We start from the raw sequence: 26,378 nt of genomic DNA on the forward strand, positions 1-26,378 counted from the left end.
AGAAGAGAGAAGCGGCCACCGTCTTCCACCGCAGGGACGAGGCAGTCTTGCTCAGGTGCCCTGCCCGGTGCCAGGCGGCTGCCCCCGGGCCCTGAGGTCTGCAGTGACTGCGGCGGGCGGGCGGTGGGGCCGGGCTGTCCGTCTGGCAGTGCTGGTGGGGGAAGGGTGTGCGAGCGGCGCGTTTTCGCTCCTCTCCACCCAGCCGGCTTCCTCCAGCTTCGCTTCTCCCCTCGGCCGCTGTCGTGCTCGGAAGCAGTTAACCCTTCCGGACAAGATGGGTGTGGCCAAGCGGCGGACCCCCTCCCCAGCCTGAAGGAAAAAACAGGGTGGCCCTGGATTCCCCTAAGGAGCCTTCTCCCTGTGGGGTATGCGGAAAGGTGACAAGCCCCCCACCTCTTGGCGGGGCTGCCTCCCTCATCGGAAAGGAGCACTCTTGCTGGCAAAGGCTGGAGGGGCTTAAAGGACAGGATGGACCAGGCAGAGGTAAAACCCAGTCTGTGGACGCGAGGCTCTGGGCTGGGAAGGAAGGACACCGCCAGCTCACCCCAGAGGTCCCTGAGTTGGGATAGGAGAGGCTGAGCATTCTGTTGGGGGACAGGGACAGGCCGGAGCTAGTCCCTGACCCCTGGTGTTGTTGTTCTGCTGACCCGCTTGAAGAAGTTGGGGGAACAGAGGTCGATCTGGGGGTTGGCAGTGAAGGACCCCCTAGGCTGCCTGTGTCTCTGAATCAGCACTTCCTGTAGGCAAGAAGACTCCCCCCAGCCCGATTGGCTTCCTGGGGAATCCGGAGGCACACTGCCCTGGCTGCCAGGCTGGCTGGGCAAGTGGGGGGGGGCACGGGTGCTCCTGAATGAGCCCTCTGCTCTGCTCGTCTCCTATCAGTGTTGCTTTCTTCCCTCCCATCGGGTCCCCAAATAAAGACAACTCCCAACTCCGTCTCTGGACAGACCGAGATGTTCCCTCCTTGGTGGTGGAGAAATGTCTAGTTCCATCTCCCTTCCTGGGCCGGCTCTGGGGGTCTGCTTCCCTGGGAGGAGGCGCCTTTCTCCTTGGATCCCATGTGGGCATGCGGCCAAGGTCAGCCAGTGCAGGCTACAGGCTGGACTGCGGATGGACGGGAGCCCTATGCCCTCTTGTGCAGTGGCCCCGAGCTGCCGGGATGGGACGGCCCAGCTCCTGCATCCAGCCACTGCTGCCGCTGTTACCTTGGGCCACTCGTCTCGGAGGGGTCTTGGGAAGAGGTAGGAGGTAGGGCTAGTGCAGTGGTCGCGGAAGCACCGCTGGCCACCTCTGGGCCGGTGTGGGGCGTCCTTTCGTGTTCTACTTGGGTGGGCTGAGGGTATTTTTGCTTGAGGTTGGGAGAAGAGAGCAAGAAGGGACAGTCCTCCCTGGAAAAGTTTGGAGCCAGGCTTAGCTTCTGCCTTCCACTCACTCGCTGGCCGGGGCCCTCCTTCCAAGTCCCCCCAGCCTAGGTAGGACGGCGAGTCTCGGGCTCCAGTCTCGGGCTCCGTCAGGCGCTCGCCGGGTGCTGACGGCGGGGCTTCTTCGCAGAGGTGGGAGCTGGAGCACTTCGGGTTTTGAAGCTGGGGGTAGGCCGGGCTGGGGGGGGGCTCCTGAGGTGCTTCTGTCCCTCTCCGGCCGGGACTCGGGGACCCGCGCTCCGCTCCTCAGCCCCTGGCGCCTCGCGGGGCCGGCATCAGGCGGACGCGCCTACTACGTGCACACCGGAGGCCCTCCCCGGCGCCGGCCCCGGCCTGCGGTGCCCACCGCCCGCTGACCCCCGGACGGAGCGGCCGTGGGTGTGAGACGAGCCAGGCGGCCTCGGGGGGGCCGGCCGAGCCGGGGAGGGTCGTGGACGCCGGGGAGGGAGGGCGGGCGGGCGGGCAGGGGTCCGGCCCCTCGCGGAGGCCGAGGCTGAGGCTGAGGAGCCCCGAGGCGGCGGTGGCGTGGGAGCGGCTGTCGAGGGCTGGCCTTGGCGGGCTCTCCGGTGGCTCCTGAGAGACACAGAGACACACAGAGACAGAGGGGGAAGGGGCCAAAAGATGCGGGAAGGTCGTAGGTGCAGGAGACAGAGACAGAGAGAGACAGAGACAAAGAGAGAGACAGAGACAGAGACACAGAGACAGACAGAGACAAAGAGAGAGACAGAGACAGACACAGAGGGACAGAGACAGAGAGAGACAGAGACAGAGAGAGACAGACAGAGAGACAGAGTCAGACAGACAGAGTGAGAGAGACAGAGAGAGAGAGAGAGGGAGAGAGAGAGGGAAGGACGCGGGCGGGGCGGCCGAGGAGAGGCCGACGCGGCGTGGCGGGCCGGGGGCTGCTGAGCATCGGGGGCCCCTCGGGGCGAAGTCCGGGTCCCTCTCCGCGGGGCTGGGCGCGGGCCCCCAGCCCGAAGGCCGCCGACGTCGCTTCCAGAAGCCTCGCGCAGGGGCTGCGAGAAGAGTCGGCGCCGCGGGTGCCGGGCAGCAGGAGGGATGCTGAGGGGCGGCGGGGCCGGGCGGGGCGCGGCGGGGCGGGCAGTGGCCGCCGGGTGCGAGGCCTCCCCGTCCTCCGCGGCGCGCCAAGCGGCCGCCCCCGCCCCCGCCCCGCCGCCCCCTCCCCTCCCCTCCCCTCCCCCCCGCGCCGCCCCCCGCCTCGTGCTGCCCCCTGCGTGGGGCCGAGCGGCGCGCGCTTCTGATTGGCCGCCGGCCGGGGGCAGGCGGCGTCCCGATTGGCCGGAGCGGCGGCGGGGCGGGGCGAGGCGCGCGATTGGTCGCGCCGGCCCAGGACCGCGCCGCCGATTGGCCGCGGACGAGGAAGCAGGAAGGAGGCGGCGGAGGCTCCGCGCTCGGGGAGTTTGCGGGGGTCAGACGCGAGGAGGGCGAGAGCAGCGAGAGCGCGGCGGAGCGGAGCCGCAGCCCGGAGCCCGCGCCCGCGCCCGCGCCCGCCGCCCGCCGCCCGCCCGGGCCTCCGCGCCCGCCCGCCCGCCCGCCCGCCCTTCGGCCCGCGGCCCCCGGCGCCCCGCCCGCCCGCCCGCGGCCCCCGGAGGAGGCGCTGACGCAGCAGCGCGCAGCCCGGGAGGGGAGCGGAGGCGAGCGGCGCCCCCGGGGGGTTCCGCCGGCCCGGGCCTCAGGGCGCCCGAGCCCGGCCGGCCCAGCCGCGCAGAGCACGCAGCGCAGCCCGCCGGCGTCCGGTGAGCCGCTCGAGGCGGGGCGGGGAGGGGCCGGCCGGACCGGCAGGCCGACGGACAGACGGGCAGACCGACGGACGGACGGACGGACGGACGGGCGGGCGGGCGTCGCGGAGCAGGTGCGGCCCCGATCGCTCCCGCCCGCCCGGCGTCGCCGTCGCCGTCGCCATCGGGGAGCCCGCGCGCTCGGGGTGTCGGCGCCCGGGGCGGCTCTCCTGCGGGCGGTGGGCCCGGCTCGCGCGGGACCGAGTGGCGGGCGGGCGGGCGGGCGCGGGGCCGAGGCGCGGCGAGGCGAGGCGCGGGGCCTGGGCCGGGCCGATCGGGTCGGGGGCGGCAGGCGGAGGCTCCGGCGGGCCGGGGCGGGGGCGCCCTCCGTCCTCTCCCGCGCTGGGCGGCTGGCCGCTTTGCTTGCTCGGCTGCTGGGTTGGGGCGCTCGGGGGCCGGGGACTGACGCGACGCGACGCGACGCGATGCGATGCGATTCGGGAAGGGAAGGGAAGGGAGGCGAGGCGCCGAGGAGGGCGAGGGCGAGGACGCAGGGGAGCGAGTGTGGGCCGCGCCGCGCCGCACCGCACCGCGCGCGGGAGGCCCGCTGGGGACGCCGATGGTGGCCGCGGGCGTGCAAGTTGTCAGGCCGCCTGCGAGTGACAGTAGGACCCCGCGCTCGCAGCCCGGCCCGGCCCGGCCCCTGCCGGCCCTGCCCAGACCAACGCCTGGGCACCTTTCCTCGGGGGGCCCTCGGTGTCCCCCAGAGGGGCCCGCCGAGCTCCGGACAAAGGCAGGCAGCAGCGCCGAAGCGAGCCGGCGCAGGTGGTGGCGTCGGGGAGGGGGACGGGTCCGAAGAGGACGAGGACGGGGACGGGAACGGGGACGGAGATGAGGGGCGGTGGCCAGGCCGGACTCTGCCCCAGGGAGCGTTTGCGGGGCCGGGAAGAGCCGCGGCAACAGCCCGCGGGAGAGTGGGGGGAGAGTGGGGTCGGTCGACCTGCCCAGGCAGAGGAGAGAGGTGGTAGGGTGTATGTGTGCACATGGTGGGGCCGGCCTCCCTTGCTCTCCTCCTCCTCCTCCTCCTCCTCCTCCTCCTCCTCCTCCTCCTCCTCCTCCTCCTCCTCCTCCTCCTCCTCCTCCTCCTCCTCCTCCTCCTCCTCCTCCTTCTCCTCCTCCTCCTCCTCCTCTCGGCTGTTGGTCCCCTGAAGAAGGCAAGTCTAGTGAGCCGCTCTGGAAAGCCTTCCAGGAACCAGGGGCCTTGATTGGCCGAGCAGGCAGGCACAGAGGCAGGCACGGGTTTCCTCTCACCCTAAGGACCTCTCTCTCCACTGACTGTCTTTAGAATCCAGAAGACCAGCTGGATTGGTGACCAGGAGATGCATGCACCCTTTACCCAAATGCACGTTAGCTCCGGCCCTAATACCATCAGCACTTTTCTTGACCCAGGCACCTTCCCCACCTAAGGAAATGAGAAACTGGTTTATAAACCCAGGCAGGAACTTAATGATTAAATTCCCAACAGTTTCCAGCTCTTTTCCTTTGTGTTTCTTGAGGGACTTTTATTTCTTTCCATCTATGTTTTCCTCTTCAAAATGGGTGGTGGGTGGGAAGGATCCTAGAGAGACCACCTGTCCTGTCCTAAAGAGACACCTCTGTTCTTGACCAACTACAGGCCATTGGCTTTTCAGCTAGGAAGGCTCCTGAGCCCCCTGTAGCCTGGTCTGAAGTGGATGCTGATTTTCTTTTTTGCTTTTTCTTTTTCCTTTTGGTTTTTGGGTCACACCCATCGGCGCTCAGGGGTTACTCCTGGCTCTATGCTCAGAAATCGCTCCTGGCAGGCAGGGGGGACCATATGGAATGCCAGTATTTGAACCACTGTCCTGCATGCAAGGCAAATGCCCTACTACTGTACCATCACTCTGGCCCCCTAATTTTCTATTTATAAGAATTGGCTCAAAGTTACTCTGCCCGGGATGGGAGCCCATACCTGATAGAAGAGTTGAGACCACAAAGACCAGAGATTTGGACTATAGATTATGAGCTTTGGCTGAATATTTCTAGTCTCCAGCCTTACCTCAGGTGGGAGGTAATGAACTATCCCCAAACAACCTCAGGTTGTTAGTATTCCTACCTGGAACAGGGGCCTTCCAGCCTTGACTTCGGTTGGACATGGAATGAATTCATGGCCACCCCAGGTAGCTCCCGGGGAGGATCTAGACCCCAGCCTGGATGGAGTTGAGGCTTGTGGGAAAGGGTGGTATTAGCTCATGCAGGATACTGAAGTTTGTTCTGGAGGGAAAAAAAATCTAATTGTAGGTCTAAGATGCAGAGAATGAAGAAGAATCCCAGCACCTCGGTGCATTCTCTGCGGCTACACTGTGTCTATTTCCTTCAGCAGTAGGCGGAAGGGAAAGTGGTCTGGCTACTGAAATATAATAAGATTTATGCAAACAGTGACAGGCTCTTATCTAGCAGGAGCCTCCTGTCATTCAGCCAGGTGTTCAGGAGGTTTTGCCCTGGTGAGGGAGCCAGTGAAAAGGTTCTCCCTTCTGGGCGTCTCCCTCCTTTTCCTCCTTTCTGTTGCTCAGTCCACATCAGGCCTCTAGTGAACTCGCAGCCTTCCTTTCCCTGTTGCTTACTCTGATTCTTTTGGTTTATCCAGTCTCTGCTCAGCTGCTGGGTGGCTCTTCTTGAAGCACTCCTTCCGCTACCCACTCCCCTGTCTACACTCGCCATGGTCCCCCATCTCCCACAATTTCACCTGTGCTTTCCCTCTGTGGCTCCCCAGCCATGTATGAGCAATTCTCCTGCTATTTACGTACTCCTTTTGCTTTCCCCAGTCTGTTGCTTTCCTCCCCTCCAAGCCCAGACACAAGTCACTCTTCGTCTCACTGTCACTCAAGCTAACTTTGCTTGCCACTGAGGTGGTGACCCTGGGATTTTTAACATGGTGACTTCTTGACCGGTTTTGTAGGCTGGAAATTAAGAGAATTCCATCTTAAGGTCAGGTGCAGTATGACTATTCAGCTTCTATGTCTGCATAAATATTCTGGAATTTCTGTTACAATGCTCAATTGGGTGGGAACTGGGGAGACTCCCTTATTTCCCAAACACACAGTATGGAATCCTTAGTAGTTTCTGACTTTTTCTGCCAAAGGCACACTGGTTGAGTATTTTGAGGTCTCGTTAGCATGGAGAGCAAATGGCATTTGGCTTGTTATTTCTTTTTTTTTTTTTTTTTTTTTGGTTTTTGGGTCACACCCGGCACGCTCAGGGGTTACTCCTGGCTCTATGCTCAGAAATCGTCCCTGGTAGGCATGGGGGACCATATGGGATACCGGGATTCGAACCACTGTCCTTCTGCATGGAAGGCAAACGCCTTACCTCCATGCTATCTCGCCGGCCCCTGGCTTGTTATTTCTCACGTTCTGACTGGTTAAGAATGTCCTGTGGATTGTGCACACCGTGTCTTACAGCCATGAGCTGGGAAAGGGCTGTAATCCTGTTTTCCTCCTGCCCAACCAGGCTGTGTTCCCCACCCGACTTTGCTGCTCTTATGCAATTTTTCTTGTTGTCCAGGCTAAATGAATCCATGTGTTTTATCTCTTTTTCAATCCTGGGTGTAAATGAGGGAGAAAACACCGTTCTGAGAACAGGAAAGGGAAAGACTTTTAGATCTGGCCTGTACATGGGACTTTGGTACTAGGGTTGGAAAAGGTGCCTGGAAGGGGTACAGTGGATTTAGGGTCCAGCCACACACATGACCATTGGTAAAGGACAGTGATGGTTCCAGCTCTCACAGAACGTCCCTTCTTGTTTGCCATCTACCTTGGACCATGGGGGAAATGGAAATGAGGATGGCTGACCGGCTTGAGTCTAGACAGTGAAAAAATTAATCCTACATTCATTCCTGTTCCCCGAACCTCCCTTTTGTGCCCCAGTTTGATGATTAATGGACCAGCATTTCCCTTGCAAGCGGGAAGGCCACCCCTCACAGTTGCCATGGCAATGCAGAACGCTCCCCCCCCCCATCAATTAAAAAAATCCTTACTACTCTCTTCATGCTTCTCTATTCAGAGACAAGATGCCTCAGAAGGCTTCTTCTGGGGTATGTTCAGTGTTCAGGTTGGTCCTGAACACTGTGCCAGGTTGACACAGCTCTTCCCTATTCTGGGATTCGCCCGAATTTTACCCTGGGCAAGTTGTGCCCCTTTTGCAATCACTAGCCTCTGGGATACTTTTATGAAGAAGCAAAGTCTTGCTTTTAAAATATATCTGCACTACAAATTAAAAATTATAGAAAGGACCCTCTACTGTTGGGATTTAAAGGGGAAAAAAAAATCTTCCACACCTGTTATTTAGACTTAAAAGTTAGGAGAGCGGGGCCAGAACAATACCCGGGTTAGATTCCCGGCATCCCATGTGGTCCCCCATGCTTGTCAGGAGTGATTTCTGAGTGCAGAGCCAGGAGTAACCCCTGAGTGCTGCCAAGTGTGGCCCAGAAATAAACAAACAAAAAAGTTGGGTGAGCATTTAATATCCAGAAAGGACATTGTGGTAAACCTGGAAGGAATTCAGCACCTTAACATTTGTACTTCACATTGGAGTTCTTTGGGGATTTTCAGTATATTTTCATTCTTCCCCACTTCTCTGTTCCAGCATTCTGGAGCATTTTGTGTTTTCATTTTATCTGTTCTTATTCCTCTTGGCCTTGCTTCAGCAACATCTGGCGTCAGCGCCCTGTCGCTGTCGTAAGGTGAGTCATTAGAAAGAATTAAAAAAAATTTAAGGAAAGAAGTCTCTTGGAGTTGAGACTTAGCTTGTGTTGAAGTCAAGCTGCTGGGCTTATGGAGCATCATATGAACAGCCCAGCATTAAAGGGTCTCCTTTTTATGAATGGGCTGTGAAGAACGTAAATAAAGCAGTGGGGAAGCCTTTTACATAAGCAACGCTACCCTGGCCCAACTCAATTTACCTGGGGGCCACAGGAGGCAAAGTCGGGTGATCCTTGAGTGCAAAGTCGTAGTAAGCCTTGAACATTGCGGGGTGTGACCCAAACAACTCAAACAAGACAAAACAAGCAGGGCCACAAAACGTACGGAGGCCCTCGAATTTGAGACCCCTGATTTATGGGAATCTGCTCCCACTGTCTGGCAAGACTCATTTCCTTTGTGCACATACCATTGTGGAGGGACGAGGACAGAGTGTGGCCTTTCTGGGGGGCAGCCCCAGCACACCTGCTCTCCATGGCCTCAGCCTTGACTAGAAGTGCCTGTGAACCTGAAAAGACAGAAAATGCTGTGAATAGTCCAGAGTAGCAGGGGATTAGAAATAATCAGAGACACCCGAAGCCTGGTGTCCTGAGATTTTCCCAGCTCCTCACACTTGGGGCTGCTTTGACTTCTCCAGGACGGGGACTAAGGGAGGTCCCACACGTTGGAATCCTGATGGATTATGGGAGGCCCCTAGCTGGAATAAAACGAAGTGGTTTGTATTTCAGCTCCTTTCTGTTTCCCCTCTCCACCTCCTGGTACCGCAGCCACTAATGAGCAGTAAACCTGCTCACAGGAGGAGGAGGAGGAGGAGGAGGAGGAGGAGGAGGAGGAGGAAGAGCAGCAGCAGTGTGAGTCTGCAGACAGCCTGCTCGGGGCCTGAAGGCCCCACAAGTACCCTCGCTCCACTGAGCCGGCTCTGCAGATCTGCCGAGCACCAGCTCAGCCGAGAGAGAGAGAGAGAGAGAGAGAGAGAGAGAGAGAGAGAGAGAGAGAGAGAGAGAGAGAGAGAGAGAGAGAGAGAGAGAGAGAGAGAGAGAGAGAGAGAGAGAGAGAGAGAGAGAGAGAGAGAGAGAGAGAGAGAGAGAGAGAGAGAGAGAGAGAGAGAGAGAGAGAGAGAGAGAGAGAGATGAGAGAGAGAGGAGAGAGAGAGAGAGAGAGAGAGAGAGAGAGAGAGAGAGAGAGAGAGAGAGAGAGAGAGAGAGAGAGAGAGAGAGAGAGAGAGAGAGAGAGAGAGAGAGAGAGAGAGAGAGAGAGAGAGAGAGAGAGAGAGAGAGAGAAAATATGAGTGTGTGTGTGTCAGAGAGGGGGGTTGTTGATATCTTCTCCTAGGGGACATGGTTTGAAATGGCTTTTCTCACCCTGAAAGGTAAAAGGGGTCATAGTGAAAAATATCACGAGTGGGAGGCTACAGCTCAAAACTAGGTGGCCAGTTGGTAGGATGGGAGCTAGAGGAAGGAAGCAAGGTCCAGAAGGCATGCAGGTTGAGTAAGCCCGGTGTAGCAGGCGGCGGTCAGAGAACTGTGGGTTTGGTGGGCAGGCTTCAGGGCAGTCACAAGCAGAACTTTGTGCTGGAAAGGAGTGTCATCCAGATTCCATTTTCCCAGAGGGAAACACCTGCAGAATGATCAGTTATTCCCCTGATTCAGCAGCACGCAAAGAAGACCAAAAACATTGTTCTTGAGAGCCTCGCAGGCCTAACTTGCCAGGAGTGGAAGAATGGGTTTATCTCAGCCTCTCCACATTTTGACAGGGTGCTTATTTTTTCCAAGGTGTCATGGCCAAGTGACCTAAAGTGAAAAATGGCAGGTGATTCCTCTCAGTTGCTGGGTTCAGTGTTTGGAGTGATGCTTCTTTTCTAATGAACTGCGGAGTCTGAGGTACTTGGAGATCTTGATCCCAATTAAGGCTGTAGGATGAATGGATGCTTGTCATGATTCCAGAATCTTCCCTGGAATGGTATAGATTGCTCTGTTCTATCTGCAGAGGCTGTGCGTGCCCCACCCCCACTTCCGCCCCCCCCCCCTTTAGAATGCTGCTCTTTCCTGTTCTTGCCTGCAGAGGAGAGAGGTGGACCTATCCTGAGACTGTCTTCAACTCTAGTTCTATCTAAAATGTTTTTTGGGTTGGAAGTTGGCTTTTTAGTCCTGTTAACACCTTGCCAAGTGGTTTAGAGTTGAATTATATCAGTTGAGCCTTTTGGAGGGTTTTGGACCACAGCTTTTGGTGTTCTGAAGCTACTTCCAGCTTTTGGATCCCTCCTGCCCAGGGGGAATCATGTGATGCCAGGAATCAAACTTTTCTCATGCAAAATTATGCACGCAGCCTTTTGAGCCATCACCTCCAACCTTGACAGATAGTGGAGTGCTACATGCCACTCCGATATTCTGTTAGGTTTGCCAGGAAGGAAGTCACCTCCATTCTATCAGGGTTGGCAGACCCTTCTGGTGGGGTGGGGTGGGGTGTTTTCACTGCTGTGTGCTGGAGGGGCTCATACAATTTGGACAGAGTGTAGAAAAGAAGCATAAAATTGATGAAGTGAGTCGGAGGTGATCTTCAGAGGAAAGATAGCAGTGGGACAGTTAAGGAATGTGTCCTGACCTGTGAAGAAGGTGGTTTGTTTGGAATGTGATTCCTAGAATTCAGTCATCATTGGAGATTGGGCTGAAGGAAGGAGAGTTGATCTGAGAGAGTTGTTTGGGACAGTCTGAAGATCCCTTTTCAGGATTTGGTGTAAAATTCAGACAATGTATCTTTGGAATCCATCACACTTTCTGGGCTACAACATGATTTTGTTTCAAAAGTGTAAAGGTTTATTGGAAACTTTGAGGAGGCTTCACTGTAGAAATGACTAATAAGATTATATTCTCTGGCTAGCCCACAGATACATTTTAATTGGAGTATATATATATATATATATTATAATCTTCAGTTCCTTTGTGGTGAGAAATTAGGTAAAAAGTACTTTTTTAAGGCTAGTAATAAAAATAATGACGAATAATTGTGAATGCCAGCCGTGGATACAACACAGAAAAACTAGATTCAGCTTGTGAGTTGTTTGCGAGTATGTCTGTCTGTGATCCAATCGCTCCCTGCGTTGCAGTATAGGAGTGAGTTTTGCTGAGACCCTACATGCATGACCCCACCACTACTCTAAAGTGTTGCAGGTTTTGTTTTGTCACCAATCTGGTCCTCTTTCCTCTGGGTTTCCATGGGATGAGAATCCACCTTCCTGGTGGTTATATGGGTAACGGAGATGTTGAATGAGTTGGCCTTAGAGGATGTGCCAGGCACAATAGTGCTGGACTAGAATGTTTCCTGTTAGACTAAAAGCCTCTGTGGTGAGCCTGGAATTCACTATCCTGAACACTAAGGAATCTGGAGGCCTAAAACACAAACTCTGGTTCTTGGCTGCTGAATTCACCTTAATATCTGCCACATTCTTTGACTTGAAACAAGTGTACTTCTGGTGCCACAATTGCTCGTTTCGTGGTTTGCAGTAAGAAGTGGAAGGAGTATAATATTTTTCTGAAATAGCTGGGCAGGTTGAGAGAAGAAAATGGGGCTGTAGGAGCCAGAGTGATAGCACAGTGGTAGGGCATTTGCCTTGCATGTGGCTGACCCGGGATGGATCCGGGTTTGAGCAGCATCCCATATGGTTCCCCGGCCTGCCAGGAGTGCTTTCTGAGCACAGAGCCAGGAGTAACCCCTAAGCACCACCAAGTGTGGACCAGAAAAAACAAAAAAAGAAAAAAAGAAAATGGTGGTGTATGGGGTGCCGGAGAGATAGCATGAAGGTAAGGCATGCGAAGGATGGTGGTTCGAATCCCGGCATCCCATATGGTTTCCCCGAGCCTGCCAGGAGCGATTTCTGAGCACAGAGCCAGGAGTAATCCCTGAGCGCTGCTGGGTGTGACCCAAAAAACAAAAACAAAAACAAAAAAATGGTGGTGTAATATAAGAGACTTGTGCTTTGTAAATATGAGAAACTGTCTGAAGTCTATTGAACTGTGATAAAGTTAGCTTGGGGATGTGGGAGGATTTGGGTGTCAGAATTTCATGTCCTAGGCACTGGAGCCATAGTGCAGCAGGTAAGGCATCTGCTTATACTTGGCCCACCCAGTTTGGTCCGTAGTCCCCTATGTAGTCCCCTGAACACTGCTAGGTAGGTGTGTCCCCCAAATAAACAAAATAATTTCTTGTCCTAGGCACAATAGTCAGTTGAATATACAACTATTATATGGCAGTAGGCAGGTTGGCAGCCAGAACTTTATTCATTTGGTTTTTGTGATTGCTTTTGGTTTTCACCTGACAGTGTTTAGGGCATATTTCTGGCTCTGTGCTTAGGGATCACTTCTGTAGTAGTGCTGGGAATTGGACCACAGTATGCAAGGAGAAGTGCTCTACCATTCAAAAAAGTATTTTTGGGGGGGCATACCCAGGCTTTGCACACAGGAATCACTCTTGGTGGTGTTTGGGGGACCATTTGGGATGCTGAGGATCAAGCCCATGTTGGCCATGTGCAACAAAGTGTCCTGCCCACTGTACTATATTGCCAGCTCCATTGGAAAAACTCAGAGTCCCCTTCGGAGACTAGGAAGACAGAGAACCCTGTCTCTACAGAAGTTGTGTCCCAGGAATGGTACTTAGGTGTGAATTGGGTTGGGTTCCCGAAAGTCTCAGCCTTGTGGTTCTGTCCTGCTTGGAGAATGTGAGGAGAGTGGCAGGTTTTGGGTCTACTTCTGAGGTCAGCATTTGTGGAGGACAGAGCTGCCATCCTGGCCCACTGCCCAGTTTCCTCTCTCTTGGACAAGAGATGGCACCTCTAGCCTTGACAGGTCATTTTAGAAATCTAAGATGTTGGTGGTTCCTGGAGTGTCCTGGTGGTTGAACTAACCCAGATTCATTGCCACTCCGGGGCTGGGAGCCCAGAGGAAACTTGTGCCCTGTTGTGTTTTTGAAGAATGGTGCATCAGTAACGTAAGTTTTCCTCCTGGTTTTGCTGTGGACCTGTTGCTGAGTTTGGGCGTTTCCTGTCCATGTTATTACTGTTTTTTGAGGTCTTTTGTCTACTTTTGTCATGGAAGGCCCAAACTGAGGCCTCACGCCTGCAAGGATCTACTGCTCAGTCCCGTCCCTGGACCCTTTTCCTGATTTATTTCTCCTCCATGGTTACAGGCCAAAACAAATGAGTTCAGCTCCAGAAATCAATTTGCTTCTGTCCCAGTGAGGCATAATGGAGTCTGAGGGGACAAGAACTGTGGGAGACTTAGTTCAGCTTCCTCATCCCACGCCCCCAGCCTCGAGTACTTATCTATGGAGTCAAAAGAGTGAGTCTGGGTAAGTTACAGTTGTCCTCTTCTTTGAGACCTATTTGTGGTGTTGAGGATCAGACCAGGTTTGGCTGCATACAGGATAAGTGCCTTTAACCTTTGTACTCTTCAGCGGTCTTCATTGTCCCTCCCTCCCTCCTTCCCTCCCTCCCCCCTCCCTTCCTCCCCCCTCCCTTCTTCCCTCCCTCCCTCCCTCCCTCCCTCCCTCCCTCCCTCCCTCCCTCCCTTCCTTCCTTCCTTCCTTCCTTCCTTCCTTCCTTCCTTCCTTCCTTCCTTCCTTCCTTCCTTCCTTCCTTCCTTCCTTCCTTCCTTCCTCTTTTTTTTTCTTCTGGTTTTTGGGTCACACCCGACGCTCTCAGGGGTGGTTACTCCTGGGCTGGCTCAGGGGACCGACCATATGGGGGGACCGACCATATGAGATGCTGGGATTCAAATCACCATCCATCCTGAATCAACTGCATGCAAGGCAAATGCCCTACTGCTGTGCTATCTCTCTGGCCCCTTCATTGTAATTTTAATATAAATGTGTAGGGGTTCTCTTTATAGTTAGAAAATTCACCCTGCTGAGGTTTCCTTTACAAGAGGAAGTCTCTGGAGCTAGAAGTCAGGGGAGGTGGCGAACACTTGTGTATGACCAAGCTGTTGTTCTAGGATAGAGAGTGGATCAGAGTAGCGGATATAGGGCCTAGCTATGGGGCCCGGCTGACCAATGTGGGGAACAAGGCTGCTGCCACCACTCTGGGCTCCTGAGAGCTCTACCAGAAGTGGGTTCCCTTTGGATGGATACTATGCTCCGCTCTGGTGCTTGTAGCCTGCTGCCCCCGCCCCCGCAAGAGCCAATTAAGGGCCTATCCAGTGCCTTTTGATGATGGCTGTGCCCCACAGCTGGCACTCAGAAACCAGAGCACTGTTTCTTTTTTTTGTTTGTTTGTTTGTTTGTTTGTTTTTGTTTTAGGGTCATACCCAGCAGTGCTCAGGAGCTATTCCTGGCTCTATATTCAGAAATTGCTCCTGGCATGCTCAGGGACCATATGGGATGCCAGGATTCGAACCACCGATCTTCTGCCTGGAAGGCAGACACCTTACTGCTGTGCTATCTCTCCGGCCCCTGAAGCACTGTTTCTGAGAAGTAGCAGGTGCTGTTTTGGGGGTCTATGGTGATGCAGCTTTTGCCCCTGATCTTCCTGGGGTGTGAACTGTACCCGCACAGCTCACCCCACACTTGGGTCTGCATGAGGAAAGAACAACTTGTTAGTGTCCCCAAAGGAGGACATGTGGATGGTATCAGTAGGCTGCAGTCGGGGCAGTGTGCAGGTGCTGGTTGGTTTTTGAATTTCTCATGGCACAAAACAGCTTTTCTCAGCCTCTAGGGCCCTGGGAAAGGCAGGTGCTCTTGTCTTGCCTCTTAGAGGGCTCAGCTAACCTGATTGCTACAGGGTGACTCATGCCTTTCTCAGTGCCCCTCTCAGAGTTGGTTCCTTCGGTGTTTTTGTTTGTTTGGGGGTCATAGCAGGCACTGCTCAGGGCTGACTCTTTTCTCCTGACTCTGTAGTCAAGGATCACTCCTGGCAGGCCCGGGTGACATAGAGGATGCTGGGGGTTGAACCTTGGTCTGCTGCATGCAAGGCTGGCACTGTGCCTACTGTACTCTCTCTGTCCCCATCAAGTTTTCTTCTGGCACGACATACTGATTTACTTCTTAATTAATTTTTAAATTTCGATTTGATTGTATTTTTTGGTTTTGATGTTGGTGGAACCCAGAGCCTCACATGTGCAAGGCATATCTCTATCATTAAGCTGTACCCCTGGCCTTGCTTTATATAGTTTTTCTTCCCTTTTGTTGTCATGAGGACATTGGTTTGGGGCTTTGTCGGGAGGGGGTCCATTGTGCTCACATAAACTTGATGAGGGCATATGCAGCAAGGGCTGCACTTATTTACTGGAGGGGATCACTCGGCATGCAAGGACCTCACAGTCTCGTGCCTGTAATGCAGCATGTAGCCATTGAGCCACACTGCTGTAGTTGTTTGAGATGAGCGCTTGAAAGTTGAGAACAGTTGGGTAAGTTGCCCCTGGAAGGCAGAGCTGGCAGTTCAGTCCAGGTCTGCTGGACTCAAAAGATTTTGCTCTTTTCACTTTACTAGCCTTTGGGGATTCAAGAGATACCAGCTGCATCTTTACTGGTATTTCATGGAAATTTCAGCAGTGCCATCTCTCCATTTTTCTGTAAAATAGCATCAGCTTGGGACAGGGGGCTGGAGAGATAGTATAAGCAGGTAGGGCTCCTGCTTTGCACATTTCATATAGTCAGTCCCCTGTGCACTGCCAGGGATAATTCCTGAGTGCAGAGCCAGGAGTAATCTTTGAACACTGCCAGGTATGACCCCAAAACAAACCCCCCAAGTCCCCCAAAACATCAACTAAGGCTGGTGAGATGGTACAACGTGCAGGGCACTTGCTTTTCATATTGACAACCCTGGTTCTATCCCCAGCATCCATATGGTGTCCTGTGTACTGCTGGGTGTTACCCTTGCGCCCCCGCCCCCCAATTTTAACAACTCACTTTTTTTTTTTTGGCTTTTTGGGCCACACCCGGTGATGCTCAGGGGTTACTCCTGCTTATGCACTCAGAAGTCGCTCCTGGCTTGGGGGACCATATGGGACGCCAGGCGATCCAACTGTGGTCCGTCCTAGGCTAGCGCTGGCAAGGTAGACACCTTACCTCTAGCGCCACCATGCCGGCCCCACAACTCACTTATTGAACAAGAACCTGTCTTTGAGTTTCTGTGGTTTTCTGATAGATGTGCAAGAAAGTCAGTCCTCATGAAGAAGTGTCCCTCTTTCATTCATTCACCCCCTCTCTTTGTTGATATTGTGATGGTCCATTGCTGCAACAGGGTGCACTCAGGCCTGGCTACTCTGCTCATGTTTCTGTTAAGTTGGTTTGGGAGCCACATGCAGTGATGCCAGGCAGACAGGAGGCTGACCTCGTGGTGAGGGGGACTGAACCCAGAGCTCTCGTAGGCAGAGCTTTTGCCCCGGTCATCTGAACCATCTTTCTGACGCCAGGTGTTGGGCAGATTGTCAGCTGTGATGCTTTCTGGGGATGGAACATCAGATTCTGGAAATCACCCTCTTGATTGAAGCACATGCGATGTGATTGTGCTGCTTGCTGGGGGTTGGCTGTGGTGCTTCACACGTTTTGGCTATGATGCTTGCTCATCTTTCTAGTTGCAGTGCTTGTGGAACTTGCATCCCTCTCTGTGGTGTTTACATACACCTGATTGGAAGTTGCTCATGATACCAGGTATCACAGAAACCAAAGCTGTCTGTTCAGTGCTCATTACATGTGGGGAACCAAGAGGCTGGCACTTCTATGTCTGCATACAAGTGTGTTAAGTCCCAGCTGAGGACAGTGATACTGAAATCCAGGGCCAGATGTGTGACTTCAGGTATCATTGGAGGGAAGTGGCTTGGACCAAGGCCTGTCGGAGTCCTCACCAGGAGAGTGCCTCTTCTCCCTCATGTGCAATAGGGGAGAGAGGTTTAGAAAGAGCCCCAGTTTCTGAACCAGAGATGGGATGTAATCTAGAGCTGAGCAAATAAGTGGGAGCAGTGGCCACAGCAAACCTAGGACTTTTTCTTAGCAAAGTGCAGAGTCTGTGCTTCCCCTCCTGATGTGGACATGACCTGCCTGCACAGGTCTCAGGCCTCATTCCACCTCTGCCCCTAAGGGCTTCAGGCCTTCTACTGTCCCACTGTGGGTGCTCTGCACTTGGTGATTGAGGTACAAGTCCCTTCCCCTTCCTTCTCTCTTGAACTGACTTCGTCTACCCAGGGCTGGCTCTGGGTTGCTGAGGCCAAGACACCAGGGGACTTTTTTTTGGCCCCTCCCTCCCCATGGCTTGTTTGCCTCTTTAGAGGGAACAGCAGGTCCTGGAATAACATGGTTTTGTTCAACATTGTTACTTTAATGTTCAGAGGAGGGGGAGAAAACAAAACTCAGCAGATGTTGAGTGGAACACAAATCAGGTTACTTGGGTTTTCTGAAGCAGGCTTTAGCCGTTTTCAAGAACTCCTGGGTGACATACAGTGAAAACTTGCTGTACACTTGTTTTTAAGGTAGCTGGGTCTTGGGTTTGAGGACTCAGGATCCTTCTGGGCAGAGCTGGGAACATCAGGTTGGTCCTCCACCCCCTAGGGGAGCTTGCTTGACATGGTCTAGGGAGTAGTGATATGCCCCCAGGGGTGCCCCAGAGGTGTTTTCTCCTATGGGGCTTGCACTCCCAGTTCCTGGGAGGCCAGGGTTTTGCCGAGGAGGAGGGGCGAGCTGAGCGAACGCCACCAGCAACTGGGACAGCACAGCCGGGCCTGCTTTCCCGGGACCTCTTCCCCAAGGAGCTGGTCCACCTCTTCAGACTGGGGCCTTCTCTACCCAGTCCCACCTCAGGGGAAAGCTCCAACCAGGTTTTCACAGGTGAGGCTTCAAAGGATGACTCAAACTTGCTCTCAGACTGGGGTGTGGTGAGGCCAGCATTGGAGACCCTTTACCTCCTCTCTAAGGTGCGTGAGTGGTGTTTAGGTGCTGGGAGCCACATGAAAGCTCAGCTTTGTTTTGCAACGAGATCTGGTAGATGCTCCCAGCAGCTAGCAGGAAGCTCGTGGACTTCATTTGAAAATGTACCTGGCACCCTCTGACTTAAGTCTTCTCAGGATCTGGATGTTGAGGACCTTTCCCGGGTGTCCCTGAGAAATCGGAGTCCTGAAAGGAAAATGCCAAGTTACGCCGTTGAGAGCAGCTTGTCTGGATGCTGCCTTCCCTTCCTTCCCCTTGGTGGGCCCTGCCCTGTTTGGGACATGGGGGGAGGGGCGACGGTTGAAAGGGAAAAAAAAAAACTGGGAAGCAGAGTGATCCAAAAACCCCAGACAGGCCCTTGCCACTTGGACCCGCCAGTCATTCAGGCAGGCCGCTCAGCTCCAGTGCTGGAGGCACCTCCTCCCTGCTCCCTGCCTTCTTTCTTTTTCTCTTTCCCATCTGCTGCCTCCTTGCTCTGTACTTTGTGTCCTCAAAGGCCACAGTCCAGGTGACCTCAGCCTATCTGCTGGTTCCCTGAGTGCCCTTCATCCTGCCTTTGAGAAGGGGGCCTGTGTGTGTCAGCTGGGCTGCTTTGGAGAGAAGAGTACAGGAGATGGTGCTAGGAAGGTGCTGAGTAGCCTTCATAGGTGGTCACCCAGATTAGAAGCAGAACTATGCGTCATAGGGAGCCCAGCAGATGGGAGTAGGGTAAAGGGTTCTCATCTCTGCGCTTCAGGAATGAATGGATTCTGTCTTGCCGGGCCTAGTGTCTGGAAGTGGCCTAAACAACACTTGGCATTCTGCCTCTCTTTTTCAGTTTCTCAAGTCCTTTCTCAGGTAGCGATGCCCACGCTGCATGCAACCTGAGGTTTGGACTCTGCAACAGCCTAGCTCTGGAGCTTAGGTCCCAGTGAACCCAGCCAGTGGCCCAAGGCTTCCCAGGATTCTTGGGAAGAGTGCTGTGATTCCATGGAAAGGTTTAGACTGGGGCTTTCAGGGTTAAATCCCAGCCCAGCAGGGACCACTTGGGTATAGTGAGGATGAATAACAATAGGGGTGAGGAAATTAAGCTGAAAAGCCTGCTGGGGGGGAAGGGGGTCTCTGCACAGGGTGCCTAGGGAGGGCAGAGCCCTGTCTGGCACCTCACTTGGCAGAGCTTGACTTTAGGTAGGAAAAGAAAAGAAAGCCGGGTATTCCCTGTCTGCCTCCCCGTGTTGTTCAGGCATTTTCGTTGCCTAGGTCCTGCCCGGTTACAGCCCACAGCTTGCTTGGGCCTCTTCATTCGGGGCAGGCCTAGGTGGGCCCAACTATGTAGGATGAAGGAAGTGTCTGCCATGGAACATTTGGGATGTGCCTGGCCTGGGTAGCTTGTGTAGGTTGGTATCTCTGGGCATCCACCCTACAGCTTCCCTTCCCCCATGCCTGGTACTCTGCTCACCAGGACAGAGACCTGAGGACTAGGGCTGGACTAACAAAGCAACCCCAGATTTCCCGACACCTTTTCTTTTTTTCGGTTGCGGATGATTTTTCCCATAGCGCTGGACTGCCCTCCTGATTTCCTTTCAGGAAGGCTGGCCCATCCTTACCTTCCTTGGGTAGAGTGGAAGCTACCTGAGCCAGACCTGCACCCTTCTGGGGCTTTTCTGGAAAGGTCCACTCAGGTCATGGCTGTCCCTCTGTACCTCCAAGGGTGGCTCAGCCTTATAGATAGAACTTTGCCTCTGGGGCTCAGCTGGCAGGTTCCTTGTCTGGCTGCTCCCTGTCCTCATTTTGTGGCCCAGCTATGAAATAGCCCCACGGGGGATTGTGCTGGTGATTGTGCTTTTGAAGGAATAGATTGGCCCCACTTCCCATGGCCCTGTCCGTGAGTTAGTTGGAGAAGAACCGAGATCTCTGGCCCAGCTCTAGCTCCTTTTGTCTCTGACCTTGGGGTCTGCTCAGCCCAGAGAGAGGCAAGACTTCAAGCAGAGAGGCCCAACCAGTGCTCACACAGCTGCTGGTAGTCTGATCCCGCAGGACCTATGCTTTCTGGAGAAAGGGTCCAGCTCTGGACCTCCAGCCTGGAGAGGAGCTGAGGGGCCAGAGCTACTGCAGAGGGCTGGCTAGACTGCGTAGACAAAGCAAGCCAGGGAGCTTCTCTCACTGCCGGCCTCTTTTCTGTCCATTAGGCAGATTGGAGGTGCTCCATGACACACACTCGGAGGAAGTCCCTTACCATGCTGAGTTCGGCCCCCCCTGGCCGCCGGGAGCCCCTGCAGATGGAAGACAGCAATATAGAGCAGGGGGCAGAAGGGGTGGTGGAGCCCAGCATGCCTGAGAGCCCAGGACACCTCGTGGGCCGCCGCAAGAACTACCCACTACGCAAGCGCCCTTTAGTTCCTGAGAAGCCCAAGGCCTGCAAAGTGCTGCTGACCCGCCTGGAGAGTGTGGCAGGACCACGGAGTGCAGATGAGGCTGACGAGCTACCTCCTGACCTGCCCAAGCCCCCAAGTCCAGCTCCCCCCCGGGAGGAACCCAGCCTTGCCCAGCCCCGGAAGCGGCGCCTGGCTTCCCTCAATGCTGAGGCCCTTAACAACCTGCTGCTGGAGCGAGAGGACACTGGTGGCCTGGCAGGTTCACGCCGCAGCCGAGGTGGGGAACCCCTGCGCAGCCGAGAACGAGAACGGGACCGGGCTGTTGGGGGTTGGCCCTCCAAGAAACGGGCCCGGCCTGGAGACCTCGGAGGAGGAAATCGGGACCTGTCCCCAGAGCCATCCCCAGAGGAAGGTGCCCGACGAGATGGTGACCCAGCTCCCAAGAGATTGGCAAGCCTGAATGCAGTGGCCTTTCTCAAGCTGAGCCAGGAGCGGGAGCTGCCTCTGCGACCGCCCCGGGCCCACCCAGAAGTAGATGTGCGTGCTGCTGAACCCTCTGCAGCAAAGGTTCCCAGGCCCAAGTGGGCCAAGGTCAATGGCAAGAACTATCCGAAGGCCCGGCAGGGATCCACCATTGGGGAGAATGCAGGTCCGCCAGGCTGGCAAGGGAATCCTGAAGACCCATGGCCATCTCCCACCCCCCGTGGACCTTCGGCATCTGTTCAGCCACTGTCCCAGTCCCGGAGCAAGGCTCTGGAGAGCCCCTTGGGGCTGCGTCCCCACCTGCCCCAGCTAATGGGAGGGCAGGCTGCCCTGAAGCCAGAACCTGGGCGTCCGGGCGAGGAGTCGCCTGCCCCTAAGCAGGAACTGCACCAACCCTCCTTCCCTGCACCCCAGCTGTCCCCCCTGCCCCTGCCCGGCAACCCTGCTGACTACAGAGGCCTGTGCGACCGGCCTGAGCTCACGGCTCTTGGCAGCTTCTACCAGTACTGCGGCCGAGATGGGCTTCAGTGTGGGGGTTACTCCTGCCCCATGCTCCCTGAGGGCAAGCTGTCCCCAGTGGCTGCACCTAATGAGGGGCTCCTCTTGGCCCCTAGTTCTGTGCCCACTGGGACCCCTTTCCAGCACCCTCCCTGGGGCTCTCGCTATTGCTCCAGCGAAGACACTGGAGAGAATGGCTACGGCCTCTGTGAAATGCTGTCCTCATCTCTTCCCCACATCAGCACTACCTGTGTCAGCTGCCCCTACAAAATGCCTTTTGCAGCAGGTAAGTCTGGTTTGCAAGGGGGAGGGTTGGCACAGGGTGCATTCCAGGGAATGTGTGAGGCTTGGTGTCCAGGAAGATGGGCTGGGGGCTTTCTGGGCTCCAGCCTCTGTGAAAGAAGAGGAGCTATGATGGCTTTGTGCCTTAAGCCTTGGACCACTCCTGGGCAGGGGCTGCTGTTGAGCTCTTAGCCCCACCCTCTGCTAGCTGTCCAGCTGGGGGGTGAGGAAGAGAAAGGGAGAAGAAAGACCCTCTCACCTTCCCATGGAGGTCCCCGTCACCCTTAGAATAGTGAGGCAGGGGGCCGGGAAGGTGGCGCTAGAGGTAAGGTGTCTGCCTTACAAGCGCTAGCCAAGGAACGGACCGCGGTTCGATCCCCCGGCGTCCCATATGGTCCCCCCAAGCCAGGGGCGATTTCTGAGCACATAGCCAGGAGTAACCCCTGAGCGTCAAACGGGTGTGGCCCAAAAACCAAAAAAAAAAAAAAAAAAAAAAAAAAAGAATAGTGAGGCAGACACTGAAATGAGGACTCTGGGTTATATCTTGATCCTTGGGCCCTTCTTGAGGAAAACTGGAAGTCCTCATTTCCTGATTTTTCTGCATGCCAGCTACTGTACCTGGCCCTGGAAGAGATGTGGTTCCCGACTCAGCATCCCATTTGTAGGGGGCACATGGTGGCGCTTGAGTCTGTGCTAGACTTCGTGAGACCCCTAACCCCATTCCCAGTATTGATTTCTCTGCCTTGTGTCCATCCTCACAAGACCTTCCAAGCTCCCTTTCTGGCTCCTTTGGGCCAAGTTCATCCTGGCCACTGATGCTGCCCCTGGTGCCAGTGAAATGAGGGGCCAGGCTCTCTTAGGACTTGTGGCTTCCTCCTCCACCTTCCTTGTAGGGGGCTATAAAGTAGCTTTATAGTCCAGCTGACTCTGGCCAGACTGGTTGTTTCAGTTCTGGGGTGTGTTGGGGCTCTCAGAAATGAGAACAAGCTTCTTGTTTGTTTTTTTTTTTTTGTTGTTGTTGTTAGTTTGTTTGAGCCATTCTCCAGTTCTAGAGGGACTCAAAGCCCTCTCATCCTCATACTCTAGGATCCCAGTGAGCATCTTGTTCAGGCACGGTTTGAGCACTTTTGGGGAGAACCCTGGCTTCAGAGTTAATCTCTCCAAATTATGAGGTGCTCAGCAGCTCAGCCCACTTCTGAGCTGAGTGCCTGTGATGCCTCAGTTGCCTTAATTGTAAGATGTACTCTTTGTGTTGTCTCTGCCTTAAAGGGCTGGTTGTGAGGGCAAGAGGAGTGACGTGGTGGATTAGGTAGGATACAGTAATAGCCTTACTGCTACCCTGTGACATGCCGCTGGGTGAAAAGACTGGCCTGGTGTCACCCAGCCAGAAAATAGTAGATCTGGGATTCAGAGCTGGGGCAGTCAGCTCAGTCCCTGCTAAGCCTGGGGTAATCGTTGAGATTTCTAAGTCACAGCTGGAGGAACCACTTGGCTTGTAGGCCAAAAGGGAAAAGAGCCCATCTGTGGGTCTCTGAGGTGTGGCCAGTCTTCACACCCTGATCCCTTTTCTTTCCTCTTTCCACTCTCCCCAGAAGGCTGCAGGTCCCTGGGCCAGCTGGAATTTCCTCTCCCGGAAGCTGGCCATCCAGCCTCACCTGCCCACCCCTTTCTGGGATGCCCTGTACCCAGCGTGCCACCTGCAGCAGAGCCTGTTCCCCACCTTCAGACGCCTAGTTCTGAGCCCCAGTCTGTAGCCCGTGCGTGCCCACAGAGCGCCAAGCCTCCCAGTGGCTCGAAGTCAGGCCTGCGCACCGGCCCCAGTTGCAGGCACACTGTGAGGAGCAAGGCCGCTCGCAGGCCCAGCCATCCCAAACAGCCACGTGCCCAGCGCCCACGTCCCCGCCGCCGCCGCCGCCGCCGCACCAACGGCTGGGTGCCTGTCGGTGCTGCCTGTGAGAAGGCCGTCTACGTTTTGGTGAGTGCTAGCTCTTCACTGATGGGGCAGAGGATGGCTGTGGGGGCATGAGGCCCTGACTTGAAGCCCGATTCACTTGAACCCCAGGAATAGCCCAGAGTGGCTCAGCCTATTTGCAGGTCCTTTGTCATGAGCCATTGGGAGGGGGTGCAGTCAGTCGCAGCTGATGAGTGCCTACCCAGCTCCCAGTGTCCCTTCAACCCTGGATTCAACAGGCTTGATGGAGACCTTCTGGAGGTAGGGCGAGGGAGTCGAGGATATGAGCCGCACAGGTGTAGGAATAATGGCGGGGACAGGAGAGAAGGTTGACTAAATGGAAGTGAGGTGACAGAGCTTCTGATCTATATACTTGTTGCCTGCTCCGATTCTTTTTACAGCCTTGGGAGGTCCTGCAATTGTCTTCAATTCGCAGATGAGGAAACTGAGTGGTTGACTACTTCCTGAGGCTGTACCATGCACAGCAGTGGTTTGAGGGTCAGACTTCAGGTGCTTTCCATAGAAAGCTGAAGGAAAGACCAGCCTAGTGTAGGAGGGCTTGAGGGCAGGCTGGGCTAGATGTCGTCAGGCCACCTTCCACCCCAATTTTATTTCTAAGCCTTACTTCAATTATGCGATGTGCTGTCTCCGTCTTGCCCACCCTCTCTGCCCCAAGCAGGCTTAGTGAGTAGGGTCCATTCCCTTCCTTCGTAGCTTGGGCCAGGGATATTGGAGTCAGACTTAGTACACCACTCCCGACCTGAGTGGTTCAAGCCTGTGTGTGACTCTGGTTTGGTGCTAGGACGAACCGGAACCAGCCATCCGAAAGAGCTACCAGGCAGTAGAGCGGCGCGGAGAGACCATCCGAGTGCGGGATACTGTTCTCCTCAAGTCAGGTCCACGGAAGACATCCACACCTTATGTGGCCAAGATCTCTGCCCTCTGGGAGAACCCTGAATCAGGTATCCCTGCCTGGGTCTCACCTAGCCCACCTGCCATCTTCTACGTATTGTTGGGGTGACCAACTCAAGTCATAACTTCTTCTCTTGTCTCTTAGGAGAGCTGATGATGAGCCTCCTGTGGTATTACAGACCTGAGCACTTACAGGGCGGCCGCAGCCCCAGCATGCACGAGGTGAGGGATCTGGCATTTGGGCCAGAGAGGGCAAAGTGGGGTCACCCAGGACAGTATGATGCTGGGAGGTGCCAGGTAGCCAAGGCCCGGACTTGTTGTCTTGCCCACGGTGTGGGGGTACAGGGAGGAAGGGCCGGGGTTTCACCTCCTGCCACAGAGGAAATACACATATCTCTTTAGTGGAGGGAGCTGGAAGAGGATGGAACTGAACATTCGAGGGCAGAGGGAGCCTTGGCAGCCCCTCACGGATGAGTGCCAATACCTTACTGAGCTGTGTGAGACCCCACCCAAGCACCAGTCCTTCTGTTCACCTTCACTGGGCTTTTCCTCTAAAGAGGAAGGTGGGGGAACAGTTCCTTCCTCTTCTGAGCAGGGCTCAGGAAGCTCATGGCGGTCATAGCTTTAGTGAGTAGCCTAAAATGTGAGAGACACTCACCTCTGAGAGGGCATTCTTGCTCCTGGAGTCAGGTAATCCTTTGCCCTCGTAACCAGCTCCCCCCATCCCTTGAGCCTTTGCAGAATGAAGTCTTTGCATCGCGACATCAGGACCAGAATAGCGTGGCCTGCATTGAGGAGAAGTGCTACGTGTTGACCTTTGCTGAGTACTGCAGGTGGGTGGAGCCCTGGACTTTCGCTTTTCCCTTCAGACTCGCTAGTGCTATTTAGGGGCTACCTAGGACCCCCCCCCCCAAAAGGACCTCATTTCCTGGTCCTGACCTCCCACAACTTTTGTCATTTACCGCATGATGCTTTTAGAAGGCAAGTATTTCCCTGCTGAGGTAGAATGGGTGGGGTGAGGGGTGGGGGAACAGTGCTAGTCTTGTCCTACATGATCCAGAGAACAGGCGGTGGTTGGAAGGAGGCTTGACAGGTGACTCGGCCAGCGACAGAAAGGGGTACTGGTGGCTTGCTGGGTGACAGTGGTGCCATGCAGGGTGGAGGGGAGAGCCCTGCCTGCAAAGGAAGCGGGTTAAGGAAAGAATGTCTCTGCAGATTCTGCGCCATGGCCAAGCGCCGAGGTGAGGGCCTGCCCAGCCGCAAGACAGCCCTGGTGCCCCCCTCTGCTGACTACTCCACCCCACCTCACCGCACGGTGCCCGAGGACACAGACCCTGAGCTGGTGTTTCTTTGCCGCCATGTCTATGACTTCCGCCATGGCCGCATCCTCAAGAACCCCCAGTAGCCTCATGCCCTTGCTGGGGCTGCCCATCAGCAAGTGGGGGCGCAGGGCGGGAGGCACTGCTTGAAGCACAGCACTTGGTTCCGGGGCCAGGGGAGCCTGTGATTGTTGTCTGTGGTCCTCTGGGGGGTGGGAGGGGGAGGGCAGGGGCCGCCATGGGCTTGGGGCCCCATGGGAGGGAAGGGTAGGCCAGGCTTTCAGAAAGCATGGAGCCTTCTCCCCGTCCTACAAGATGACATCTTCATGAGTGAAGGGCAGGCCTGAGGACTTGGGGCCCTGGGGGCTGGGCGGGTCCTCTGAAGCCTTGAGGGGGTAGTGAGTGGGAGCTGGCTTTACCTCACCCACTGTGACCCACTGCTTCCTCCTCAGCCCAGGCCAAGCTCTCCCAGGTTCTAGCACAACTCGAGACAAGCAGAATCTGGCGTCCAGAGCCCTGACTTCTGCTGCTCGGACCTGGACCTTTCCCTGGCTTTTCTTTTTCTTCCCGCAGTCGCCCCGGCTCTGGGACAAGCTGCCCAGCCCCGCCATAGGTATGGCTGGCTTGAATGGGGGCCAACATTTTTCTCTGCCGCCTGGGCTTGGGCTGCCTGGCAGGTCTGGCTTTCCAGAAGTCAAACTGATCATCTTGGGGTGGGGTGCAGGGGCAAGGAAA

At 55.4% G+C, this 26,378-nt stretch overlaps 1 protein-coding gene across 2 annotated transcripts in view; it reads left to right on the top strand.

Moving 5' to 3' along the window:
* Positions 1–26,299, top strand: part of BAHD1 (bromo adjacent homology domain containing 1) — a 36,227-nt gene extending 9,928 nt beyond the window's left edge. Inside the window, exons 1-7 of one of the 2 annotated variants that reach the window (XM_049785166.1) lie at positions 3,158–3,178; positions 20,013–21,465; positions 23,054–23,436; positions 24,215–24,374; positions 24,470–24,546; positions 25,066–25,157; positions 25,540–26,299. In XM_049785166.1, the coding sequence (XP_049641123.1) occupies positions 20,031–21,465; positions 23,054–23,436; positions 24,215–24,374; positions 24,470–24,546; positions 25,066–25,157; positions 25,540–25,729 (2,337 nt within the window). In that variant the 5' untranslated portion in view covers positions 3,158–3,178; positions 20,013–20,030 and the 3' untranslated portion in view covers positions 25,730–26,299. Of the gene's footprint in view, positions 1–3,157; positions 3,179–20,012; positions 21,466–23,053; positions 23,437–24,214; positions 24,375–24,469; positions 24,547–25,065; positions 25,158–25,539 lie in introns of those variants that run through there. The other variant, XM_049785165.1, reaches the window with a different exon arrangement.
* The last annotated feature ends 79 nt before the right edge of the window (positions 26,300–26,378 follow it).

The sequence above is a fragment of the Suncus etruscus genome, chromosome 12 (assembly GCF_024139225.1).
Source record: "Suncus etruscus isolate mSunEtr1 chromosome 12, mSunEtr1.pri.cur, whole genome shotgun sequence".
In the NCBI taxonomy this organism is placed as follows: Eukaryota; Metazoa; Chordata; class Mammalia; order Eulipotyphla; family Soricidae; genus Suncus; species Suncus etruscus.